Source organism: Symphalangus syndactylus, chromosome 1 (assembly GCF_028878055.3).
Source record: "Symphalangus syndactylus isolate Jambi chromosome 1, NHGRI_mSymSyn1-v2.1_pri, whole genome shotgun sequence".
Classification (NCBI taxonomy): Eukaryota; Metazoa; Chordata; class Mammalia; order Primates; family Hylobatidae; genus Symphalangus; species Symphalangus syndactylus.
This window is the reverse complement of record NC_072423.2, coordinates 98,765,471-98,778,105: the sequence shown is the minus strand read 5'-3', so window position 1 is coordinate 98,778,105 and position 12,635 is coordinate 98,765,471. Positions and strand designations below refer to the sequence as shown.

The 12,635-nt window shown below is 53.0% G+C and overlaps 1 protein-coding gene across 2 annotated transcripts in view; it reads right to left on the bottom strand.

The window, feature by feature from the left end:
* Positions 1 to 1,883: 1,883 nt before the first annotated feature.
* The window catches only part of ANO1 (anoctamin 1), a 205,354-nt gene continuing 194,602 nt past the window's right edge, over positions 1,884 to 12,635 (bottom strand). For both annotated transcript variants that reach the window (XM_055271279.2, XM_055271289.2), the window contains 4 exons: positions 11,391 to 11,443; positions 8,775 to 8,959; positions 5,755 to 5,860; positions 1,884 to 3,671 (listed from right to left, as the gene is read on the bottom strand). In XM_055271279.2, coding sequence (XP_055127254.2) covers positions 3,405 to 3,671; positions 5,755 to 5,860; positions 8,775 to 8,959; positions 11,391 to 11,443 — 611 coding nt within the window. In that variant the 3' untranslated portion in view covers positions 1,884 to 3,404. The remainder of the gene's footprint in view (positions 3,672 to 5,754; positions 5,861 to 8,774; positions 8,960 to 11,390; positions 11,444 to 12,635) is intronic.

The following is a 12,635-nucleotide window of genomic DNA, read 5'->3' as shown; positions in this document are numbered from 1 at the left end:
ACTTGCCCAAATGAAAACATTGACAACCCAAGGTCAATCCCGAAAGGTTTTGGAGAAATTTGGGGTCCATGAAACCCTAAATACTAGTCTGTTGGGTTGTGGGATCAGAAGTTGAGATATGGGGTTCTTGGAAGAGCCTGCTAGAAAGTGTGACCACAATCCCCCATCCCAACACACACACACACACACACACACACACACACACACACACGAATATGTGGTACATCTGTGCATACACACAAGCACACGCAGACACCAGCACATAAGCACACACACACCAGCACATATGCACACACACAGCACATATGCACACACACACCAGCACATATGCACACACACACCAGCACATATGCACACACCAGCACACACGCACACACACACACCAGCACATATGCACACACACACCAGCACACATGCACACACACCAGCACACATGCACACACACACACTAGCACACATGCACACACACACCAGCACACATGCACACACACACTAGCACACATGCACACACACACACCAGCACATATGCACACACACACACCACCACATATGCACACACACACCAGCACATATGCACACACACACCAGCACATATGCACACACACCAGCACATATGCACACACACACCAGCACATATGCACACACACCAGCACATAGACATATACAAACACAGGCAAAGGCAAACACGTATGTGAACCCTGGGGTGATGCACACTGACATGGTTTGGCTCTGTGTCCCCATCCAAATCTCATGTCAAATTGTAATCCCCACGTGTCGAGGGCAGGACCTGGTGGGAGGTGGTTGAATCATGGGGCGCATTTCCCCCATGCTGTTCTCGTGATAGTGGGTGAGTTCTCACAACATCTGATGGTTTGAAAGTGTGGCACGTGCCCCCTTTGCTCGCTCTCCCCTGCTCCACCATTGTGAAGATGTGCTTGCTTCCCCTTTGCTTTCTGCTATGATGGTTAAGTTCCTGAGACCTCTCAGTCATGCCTCCTGTTAAGCATGCAAAAGTGTGAGTCAATTAAACCTCTTTTCTTCATAAATTATCCAGTCTCAGGTAGTTCTATTTATTTATATTTTTTTGAGATGGAGTCTAACTCTGTCACCCAGGTTGGTGTGCTATGGCATGATCTCGGTTCACCGCAGCCTTTGCCTCCCAGGTTCAAGTGATTCTCCTGCCTCAGCCTCCCCAGTAGCTGAGATGACAGGTGTGCACCACCATGCCTGGCTAATTTTTGTGTAACTTTTTTTTTTTAGTAGAGATGGGATTTTGCCATGTTGGCCAGGCTGGTCTTGAACTCCTGACCTCCAGCGATCCACCCGCCTTGTCCTCCCAAAGTGCTGGGATTACAGGTATGAGCCACCACACCTGGCCTCACGTAGTTCTTTATAGCAGTGTGAGAACGGATAATACATACACAAACCACGCAAACACATAAACACAAGCATTCACAAGTACACACATGCACTGCACACACATGTGCATGCACAGACATATACACACATGCATATATGCACACGTGTCCACATGCACACACACCTGCACCCATATGCAAATACAAGAAAATACAAATGCACACACACGTGATGTACACAAACATGTAAACACACAGGCACATGCACACAAGCAAATGCAAACATGCATGCACATGATACATGCAAAACACATGCAAATGAATAGGCACACACGTGTGCATGCAAAAATGCACACACGTACAGAGAGATGAAGTCCCAAGAACATTTAGAGCCACGCGCAGGCCGGCACCAAGGAAAGAGATGCCTGTCAGTCAGTGCTGAGTTTGCAGGGTCCACTGGACTTTGGGGACGGCCTGTGAGTTTCCCAGGCGGACGTCAGGCAGACAGCATTCAAGTGAGAAAAGTGTCGTATATTCAAATTTATTTAGATGAATGTCTAGCCACAGTCCTTTGTGGGTTTGTGTACATTCACTTTTTAAAAAAATGGTTTCCATAAAAGGATTTTTGGTAATTGCCTAATTTTTAATACAGTATTTATATACAAAACCCACTTCAAACTACTTACTGTACAAGAGAAAAGAGAAGCATCAGATTGCATGATTTTAGCAAATAATGGAAATCTACGACACCTATGAACTTTGATCACAGTTGGCAGATTAAAGGGAATGTAACATCACATCAATGATGTGTTCAAGACAAATATATTTATATTTTTCCTCCTGGCCTTTGCTAAAATGATGTTTCTCTCGGTGCTTGAGAAATTTCAGAGAGTTGTTTGGTATCACTGCTGCAAATTTAGATCACTCATATCATTTATGAGACTTGGTTTTATACACTTTTAAAATAATTGTCCAACAGTGACATTCCTGTGAGTAAAAATATAGAGAAGTGTTACCAAAATAGAAGCCTTTATTAATAAAAATCTTTGGTAATAACAGTATTTTAAATTCCTCTCAACGATATTTGGTTTACTAATAAACTCCCTCCACCTGTGAGCTACAGAAAAAATATCCTCAATCTACCATATAACTGATATTTGAAAAAAAAAACCCATACATATTCTAAAGCTTCCAGGGGATGCCTGGAAGCCCTAAGACTTCTTGAAACCCTGACACCATCTGTGGAAATGCTTTCCAGGTCATCTCTCTCTGCCCATTTTCTGGCCAACCGGTTTTGTCCCACAAGGAAGATGAACAACTCTGAGGTCAGCTTGGTGTGATGGGGGCAGGTGTGTGGCTGACAGCGGGGAGCCTGCCGGGGATGCCAAGGGTGCTGTTTCCTGCTTAATCAGGGACACCTGTGTCCCTTCTAGCTTTCCAGGGATAACTGGGATGCTCCCACACCCCCTGTGTGACTCAGGGATGAGGCACTTCTCTCTCAGCCGCTCAACTGATGGAAGGAAAAGGCGATGGAAAGTCTAACTTCTGAAACAGGCAGGTGACACCTTTTGGAACTGGAATCAATCATTATTCTTGAGTGGGTTTTCCATTTTCCCTGACGCATCGCACCAGCTTTTGCGCGATGCCTCGGCTTACCATTTTGCTTCTAAAGGAATTAGGAGGATTCAGAGGAGGGTTTCTAGGGGCCTCTGCTCACTTTTCACCTCTAGGGAGACTCAAGTTTCCAAGCATTCTTTCTGCAAAGCACCTGCCTTTGCTACCTTATTGCCCTATTACCAGCCATCATTTTGATTCATCTTGAATACTACAGATTAAAAAATATTCCCTGCATAATGGCTTTGTGCAAAAACAAGGGAAAGAAAACAGAAAGAAGAAAGGAAAATGTCCTATCAGAAAGTGGTCCTCCATGTTTGCAGAAAACCCAGGACCTACCGGGCCCTGGCGGGAGCGGGAAGCCACCTGCCCTGGGAGAGGGTGCCCGTCGGTCGGGATGCCCGGCTGGCCTGCCCAGCCCCGCTGGCATAGCTACAGGATGCCCCCGTGGTGGGCATGGCCAGGGGCTGGGCTGCCGAGGCTGTCTGGGCAGGCTTTGGGGTTGTGGTGGTTGCACGGTGGCTCGTCCTTCTGCCGCTCCTTCTCCATCCAGGTTTCCAGCAGCTGCTGCTTGTCTTGCTCCTCCCGCATGAACAGCTCCACCATGAGCACCTTCTCCTTGTGGATCTGCTGGCTGATGTCCTTGGGGATGTCCGGGATGACCCAGTCCACGAAGTCGCTCATGAACATGACCAGGTTCTGGAAGGAGGAGAGGCAGCGCGTGGCAGCGGGGAGGATGGCGCCTGGGGAAAGTGCTCCCGACCTCTCTGCCTGGCCCCCGCCTGGTGGAGCGCCACCCTGCGACCTCCTGGCCCGTTGACCTCCCTGGGCCTCAGTTTCCCAGAAGGTATAAAGGAGGCATAGAACCACCCGGCAGGCCTTTGGGAAATGTTGGCCGACTTTCTCGAACAAATCTGAACTCAGTAATTGGGAAAATCATCTGGGTCATTCTGAATTCCTTGACCAGGAGACTCAGGAAGTGACCTGATAGGTCACGCATCGCCAAACCTAACAAGCATCGAGACTTTGGGGAAAAGCATGAAACTGGAAATAGCCACAAATGGATCAAACTTTTACAGTTTGCAAAGCCTCCCAGGGTCTCCCTGAACATCTACCACCTCCACGGAGACATTTCTGGTGGATAGAAGGCAACATAAGTCAGTTTTTATGGAAAAACGGAATCTTGTTGTTTGCTGAACGTCTGTCCAGCCAGCATGTGTGAGCGCCCCCGTCTGAGCAGGTTCCCGCCACGGGCGGTTCTGGTGCCCCCTGGATTGGTGTCTTCTCCTGGTTGGTACTCCCAGTCCCCAGCTGTGGCTGGGGTTGGCTGCTCATGCTCGCAGCTGCAGAACTTATGCCCTCTCCCATCTCCCTCTTCCCAGCCTGGTCAGCCCAAAGCAGTGACTGGTCCATCTAGGGGCTGCCTTGCCTCCAGGTGAGGCCAGGTCTGGGGGTCCCATGCATGCTCCGGAGCTCCCTTGGGATAAGGCTGGGCTGTCTCTGGCCGAGACCCCTCCTTGCTGGGCTCTCAGGCTCTGGTCTGCGGAACTCAGCCCCACACACCTTTTGCACTGCTTGCTCTGAAAAGCTGATGGATGGGGCCACTGAGCTCAGAGGAGTGGAAGGGCCTGCCCTGTGACAGAACTGGGACTTGAACCCAGTCTTGGGGATTCCAGAATCAGAGCCCTTGGCCCACTGCCTTCCTAGCGTCGACTTAATCGAGGCTAGAGGGACACCTGTGAGCAGAACCTTGGTGGTGCCCACAGCCCAGGGTATCCCCTCTCTGGGACCTCAGCTGTCAGTGCACAGCTGGCACCCTAGCCTGGGGTCCCGCTCCACTGGGAGTCCCTCTGGCCTCAGAGAGTTAGCGCAGACCCCTCCCTAGAGACTGGGCCAGCTGGAGCCAGGTCCCCTGGCTGCTGGCTGCAGCTGGGATCATCTCAGAGCCCACAGCCCTCCTGTCTTTCCTGACTCTGCCTGCTACCACAGACATGCTGTGAGAACGAGAGGGACAGAGGTGGGGTCCCCTTTCTCCATGTCTCCCTCCCTCCCTCCCTCCCTTCCTCCATTCCTCCCTCCCTCCCTCCCTTCCTTCCTTCCTTCCTTCCTTCCTTCCTTCCTTCCTTCCTTCCTTCCTCACTCCCTCCCTTCCTCTCCTCCTCCTCCTCCTCCTCCTCCTTCTTCTCTGTCTCTCTCTCTCGATGGAGTTTCACTCTTGTTGCTCAAGTTGGAGTGCAGTGGCATGATCTCAGCTCACTGCAACCTCTGTCTCCTGGGTTCAAGCAATTCTCCCGCCTCAGTCTCCTGAGTAGCTGGGATTACAGGTGTACACCCAGCTAATTTTTGGTATTTTTAGTAGAGATGGGGTTTCACCATGTTGGCCAGGCTGGTCTTAAACTCCTGACCTCAGGTGATCCACCCGCCTTGGTCTCCCAAAGTGCTGGGATTACAGGTGTGAGCCACCGTGCCTGGCCCCTGTCTCTTTCAATAAAGACACTTCTACTGGATTAAACCCACCAGCGAGTCAGAACCCTTCTGACAGCGCTCATCCGGCCCCTCTATTGGCCTTCCTTTCTCATGAGGTTGTCTTAGGCCCTGTCAGTGCAGGGGGCCTGGGGTCGGTAAGGTCCCCTCCTTGGGTGTCCCAGAGCAAGTTCTCCAAGCCTCTGGAGGAGTCTCTGAACCCCTGGCTTTAGCAGCTCCTGGCCTCCAGACTGTGGGCACAGGGTGGTCCCTAAGTGCCCCCATCCTCAAACCGGAAACAAAGAGGGACCCACCGCACCTGGAAGACGATGACAAACGCCAGCCGGGCTGCCAGGACGGCCCAGAAGTCCTTGGAGATGTCGTACTTGTTTTCCGACCACGGCGGCTCTCGGTAGTCTTTATACCTGCAAGAGACGGTGGTGGAGTCGAGGGTGGGACTTCGGCGGGGCTCCGGCTCTGGCTGGAGCCAGGCAGCTCGAGGGACGCCTGGGAGAGGCTCAGCTCCGTGTGCGGCTGCCTCCGGGAGGGCAGCCCTCTCTTGGGTGAGCAGCCCACGGCCCCGCACCCAGGGAGTCTCTCTCCACGGTGGAGGGGGGTGGTCAGGATCCCCCATGAGCCAGGCAGGACCTGACGGGCTTTGTGTAAAACACATGTGGCAGGAAGTATCCCCAGGCCCAGCCATGGGCTCACAGAATCAAGGGCAGGGACCATGTGGTCCAGGAGGTTGCAAACTTTTAAAAGCAGTGGAGCCTTTGTTCGCAAAGAAGTCTCACTGAAAACTCCAATAGGCCCCAAGAGTGCAGAGCCTACTTCGTTGAAGTCTGGGGGTTCCCTAAGCTTGAACCCCCTGAACCTCACCCCAACGCCCATGTTCCACAGAACTCCAGAATGGGTTCCATGAAACACAGTTTGAAAACCACCTCTCCAGTCCATCCCCTCTTTGAGGGAATCTACCGAAGAAAGATCCCTGAGCGCTTTATTAGCCAGGTGTGGTGGCTCGTGCCTGCAACCTCAGCACTGTTATCTCAGGCTGAAGAGTTAGAGATCAATCTGGGCCACACAGTAAAACCCTGTCTCTGCAAAAAATACAAAAATTAGCCAGGCATGGCAGTGCACGCCTGTATTCCCAGTTACTCGGGAGGCTGAGGTGGGAGGATCACCTGAGCCCGGGAGGTTGAGGTTGCAGTGAGCTTTGATCACGCCACTGCACTTCAGCCTGGGCCACAAAGTGAGACCCTGTCTCTAAAAAAAGCAAACTAAACAACAACCAAAACAACAACCAAAAAACCCAGCAAAACAATACCCTGAACATTTTATCAAAGTAACTTAAGCAGTTTATCAAACATTTGCGAAAGAACGAAGCTAAGCATTCCATTGGTGCAGGCAATGGCCTGTCAGGCAGCCGGCCTGGCCCGCCCTGCCCTACCCAGGTTTGGGGCTGCTTTTCCTCCTCCAGGGTTGCTGCTTGGTCCTCATCTCCTTATCTCGAAAGAACTGCCCCTGGTTCTCGTTACCAGCTTTAGATGTAGCTGACTGATCTCCTCCTTGGAGAGTCAAGCTCACTCACACCCCTCTCCCCGAGGTCCTGCCACTTGTGGACATGATTGGAGCCTCAGGAAGGAGGCTTGCCCCATTCATGACCACTGCCCATGTTCCAGCTCTCCCTAGCCCCTTCCTCTTTTCACAGAGACCCAGAGATGCCCAGGGTCTGTGGGGGCAGGGTGAGGTCCCTGCCTAGGGCCTCCCTCCCTCCACAGCTCCCTGAATCTGGGGGATGCCACACATCAGCTGGAACGTGGCTTGAATGGAGCTGACATCCCCACCCTGCATTGGAAAAGCTTCCCAAAGCTGGACAGAAAATGCCCCCATGAGGGGCAGGGTTTCCAGGGGCTCAGCTGCAGTTTGTGCCCCTGTTGGTCACTAAAAGCTGAGGTCAGTCGGGGAGGCCAGGAGAAGGGCCACCTGGATTTGCAGGCACAGCCCTGGCCTGGACCCACATCCCTGGTGCTCGCCCACTCCAACTACCACCTTGCTGTGTGTCCCCTGGGCAATTACTTGACCTCTCTGGGCCTCAGTCTGGGCATTCCCTCACTTACTTATGTCACAAGCATTTATTGACCAACTACTACGTGCCAGACCCCACTCCAGGGATGGAGAATTCAGGGGGGTGCACAACAGATAGGGCCCTTGCCCACGGAGCTTGATTTCTGGAGGGAGCTGGATGGGAGCCTCTGAGGGCCTATTCAGCACTGAGCAGCCAACTCCTGAGATAGGATCGGGCTGGGCCACGGCTCTGGTGCCAGCTGCTGGGCCAGGCAGAAGTTACACAACCTGCTTTCCCATGGGAACGAGCAGCCCTGTCCTCCCAGTGTCAGAAGCCACACGCACCAGCTCGTTCCTTTTTATTCTGTGCTCAAGGCTTTGTCTGCTAGCATCTGTCTCCTCTTCTTCAATTCATAGCACCCCAGTTTTCCCTAGGATCCCCCAATTCTCTGTGACCTCACACCCTAGCACATGACCCAGGCCAAGCCAAGGAGAGCCCTCCTCCTCGTGGCAATAGTGGTTGGTTCAAGAATGGACATCTGACTCAAGATGGGGCAGTAAGACTCAGTCCCTGGATTTTCACTGACTATTGGGAAACAGAAGGTCTTCCCACAGGGGCTGCAGAGTAGAGAGGATTTAAGCCAGGAGCTGCTGGGGATCCTTTCCACCAGCAAGAGAACAATGCAACACAGAGGAAATCAAAGTGGAGAGGCAGTGCCAGAGTGGAGCCTGATGGCAAACTGTAGCTCCTGGATCCAGCCATGCCTGAAGCTATCCTGGGCTTCTTAGTTACAGGAACTGGCAAATCACCTCTAATTTCCTCCCCTTAGGCATTTATTTATTTATTTATTTATTTATTTATAGATAGGGTCTCACTCTGTTGCCCAGGCTGGAGTGCAGTGGTGCGATCATAGCTCACTGCAGCCTCAACTTCCTAAGCTCAATTGATCCTCCTACCTCAGCCTCCTGAGTAGCTAGAACTACAGGTATGTGCCACAAGGCCCAGCTATTTAAAAAAATTTTTTGTAGAGATGAGGTCTCACTATGTGGCTCAGGCTGGTCTCTAACTCCTGAGCTCAAGTGATCCTCCTGCCTGGCCCTCCCGAAGTGCTGGGATTACGGGTGTGAGCCACTGCACCAGCCTTTTTTTTTCTTCTTTTTAAGCAAGTTTGCGTTGTTTCATGACTTGCCCCTGATTTGAGCCCCATCCAAACCCGGGCTCTCCCAGAAACCCAATAAATGTGGCTTTTCAAGGAGGGGAGCAGAGAGCAGTACCTGCAGATCTGCACCTCGTAGCCCAGGTCCAGGGGGTCATTGGGGGCTGTGCCGTTCTGGAAGTCACTGACGTTGAAGGAGGAGAGGGTGTGGTTGACGAAGCCGTGCATGGTCCCGTTCTTACTGTACATGTAGAGGTACACCAGGCGCGGGATGAAGTCAGACGTGAAGGAGATCACGAAGGCCTGCGCAGGGGACGTGGCAGTGAGGGGGACCCCCAGCCTGGGCGCAGAAGGGCCGGCCGCAACAGGGGGTGACCCATCCACAGTTATACTGGGCCCTGGCCACGTGCCACTGCCCCTGGCGGGGACCATAGTCGCACAGCCTCGGCATGCTGAATGAATGGATGCAGGGTCGTGGGTGCTCCTCTCAGCCCCCTGGCAGCTGAAGGAGAGTGCCTGGGGGCCAGAACAGCGCACTCCTAGGAGAGAAGGCACCAGGCAGACGCTGGCTGCCTCTCCCTGGCTGTGTGGCCTTGGGCAAATCACCCAATCTCTCTGTGCCTCCATTTTCTTCTTGTCAAAACAGGGCTAACAACACCCACACCATGTATGCACAGTGCTTCTGGGCTTGTTGGAGAAGGGAATGAGGCAGGAAGGGAGAGTGCTTTGCAAGCTCTCAAGTCCTCACCCAGCTCATTCTATTATAGCATCGGCTCTGGCTGGTGCCCTTACAAGAGAGGAAACCAAGGCCCAACGGCTGCCTCTCACACAGCTGTGTGGCCTTGGGCAAATCACCTAACCTCTCTGTGCCTCTGGTGTCTTACCCGTAAGATGGGGCCATGACGGTCCCTGCCTCCAAGGGCTGTGTGCAGACTAGTGGGCTAGTGTGTGGAAAGAGTTTAGAACGTTCTAGAACATTCTAGGTGCTTCGTGAATGTTACCTGCTACTTTTTTTTTTTTTTTTTAGAGAGAGAGAGACATGGTTTCACTATGTTTCATTATGTTGGCCAGGCTGGTCTTGAATTCCTCGCCTCAAGCAATCCTGCCTTGGCCTCCCAAAGTGCTGGGATTACAGGTGTGAGCCACCGCGCCCAGCCTGCTGTTATTGTTGTTGCTGCTGTTATTGTTGTTGCTGCTGTTGTCCTCAGGAGATGCCCACTGTGCTCTGCAGCTGCTCACAGCGCCACTTGTTGCAGACAGGATGTACCTCTGTTCCTAGCTCCACCCACTCCAGCACAGCATGGGCCCTGCCTCAGGGCCCTGCGCTCCCTTGTCTGGGTGGGATAAGGAACCATCCCAGTGTGCACACTCTGCCTGCAGCCTTCCTGTAATCTGGTGGGAGCACGTGCCTGGCAGAAAGGGTTGCCCACCGGGAAAGGGCACTGTCAGGGGGCTCTGAGGGGCCCTTCTCCGGGGCTGAGTGCCACCCCCTGCCCTCTGTGGGGACTGAGTCCCAGGGCCTGCTGAGACCCTGACTTGGCATCACGGCCCTGCAGGGGCATCGACCGTCAGCTCTGGGGAGCCACCCCGTGTCCCCCATGTGCACGGTGTCAGCTTCTGGTGGGGAGGATTGGGCTCAGCCAGAGGGTGGAAGGGACGAGAGCCATGGGGCCCTGGCACGGTGGACTCCCTGTGGCTGCCTGGGGTTCTCATGTCTAGGATGCAGCCTTGGGCTTGAAGTATGTGCTGGGGACAGCTGGGCACAGCTAAACCTGGGGAGATTCAGGCCATGGGCAGAGTCAGACAGACCCCAATGGGGAAGGCTGAGGGCCGCGCCATCCTAGCCTGCAGGCCTGGGGATAGGAGAGGCTGGAAGGGGCTGCCATGCTGAGGAGGAGGCTGAGGGGCCTGGAGCCCGGATCCTTAGCAGAGCCGTGTGTGCGGCTGATGAGTGCTCCCTTCTCGCCCCACTTCAGCATCTCCCAAACCTTCTCTACAGAGCAGCTATATGTTTCAGATTAAGGAGAAAAATCAACTTTTTTCTTTAAATAAGAGAACAGAAAGATTGCCAATAAGGAATCTCTGTGTTTCTCTCCTTCCGTCTCTGTCTTCCCTCCTATCTCTGTCTCTTGTTTATTCTCAGTGGACTTAGGGGCCAAGGTGGGCATGGCATGGTGGAGAATTTTGCTTAAAGCTTGAAGAAAGGCTGGGCGCAGTGGCTTATGAATGTAATCCCAGCACTTTGGGAGGCCGAGGAGGGTGGATCACCTGAGGCCAGGAGTTCCAGACCAGCCTGGTCAACATGTCAGAACCCTGTCTCTGCTAAAAATACAAAAATTAGCTGGGTGTGGTGGTAGCTGCCTGTAATCCCAGCTACTTGGGAGACTGAGGCATGAGAATCGCTTGAACCTGGGAGGCGGAGGTTGTAGTGAGCTGAGATTGTGCCACTGTACTGCAGCCTGGACCACAGAGTGAGACTCTGACTCAAAAAAAATTAAAAAAAAAAAAAAAACTTGCAGGAAAAGGTTGAAGAGAATTTGTTATGCCTCCCCAGAGTGCACCCTCCCCACTCCATGAGGTCAAGGGACATTTATAACTAGAGAGTCAGGGCAGCCTTGGGCTGCACCATGGCTAGAGGCAGAAGACCCATGCCCAGATCCTTCTCCACGGGGCCCTGGCCACCTGGCAGTTCAGCCAGGACTTCCATTCTGCCAAGGTCCCTGATGTCACTTACATTGATGATGACAGCAAGCTTCCCAATGCCTCTGAGGATATTGTACCAGATTCCTGGGGGAAGAAGAAGTCGCAGTTTTAAAGAGCCCTACACTCTCAGTCATTCCAGCTACCAGGCAGCAGTCTGAGCAGGTACCACCCTTGCAGGGGCCAGGCTTTCTCACAGCAGTGAGAGGCTTACGGCAACCAAGAGTCATTTGCTCAGGTCCTGAGGAAGCCAGTTCAGTGCCAGGGCCTGATGTGTACTAGCCCTTTCTGACAAGTTCACAAGCTTCTAAAAGAGGTGCTTAAAGACAGCTGCTCCCTCAGTGGTTCTGCACGATCTCCCCATGAACCTGTTTAAATACTAGTTGGCTTAGATGAAACCTTTTTTTATTCCTAAAGTGACCAAGATTCAATTGGGGTATAGCTCCTAAAGCTCTGGTGGAGGATACCTGTTTTTAGGGTTAGGCCAGACATGGCTTTGCTGTTGAAGAACAGTGCCAGTGCCCCTGGCTGGTGGCACTGAGTCCACAGCAGTGCAGGTCGAACCGTTCCCCATCTGGACATCCCCTTGCTCCCTTTACTCCAAGACCCATGGTTGCACCAAATCACAGATGAACAAGAGGATCACAACATAGCGCCAGGGGCCATGCTGGTCTCTCCATTCGTCTTCCCAGTGGCCATGAGATCTAGCAGCACCCAGGAAGGAGGCCCTCAATGGCCCAGGAAGCAGGGCCTTAGTGTTGCAATTCCTGGAAATGGTCCAGTGTTCCGGGCTGACCCCCGCCTCACCCTAACTGCATCCTATCATGCCCAGCAATGTCAGGTGCAGCAGTTCGGCTGCGAGCCCAGTCCTGGGGCCTGAGCCCTGAGCCAGCTTTGAGATGGGTGATAACTAGCACTCGTCAGAAAGGGCCAGGACGGAGCAGGTGGACTTTCTGCCTGTGCGGGGGGCTGCAGGGAGAGCTGTACACAGCGCTTCTGCCCTAGTAGCCGAGGGGAGCCTACTAGTCGCCGTTTTTGGGGTGCATGCTGGTGGTCTGCAAAGGCAGCAAGAGTTCAGGCCCCCTGTGTGACCCCGAGCTAGAAACCACAGGCTCAGACGAAACCTCTGAGACCAAGATCTCTTGTTCCCTGGCCCCAGCTAGTGTCAATTCAATGACAGACCACAGTCACAATCATCATCAATCAGAAATGCCCACTGCGGGCTTGGTGCGGTGGCTTGTGCCTATAATCCCAGCATTTTGGGAGGCTGAGGTGGGCA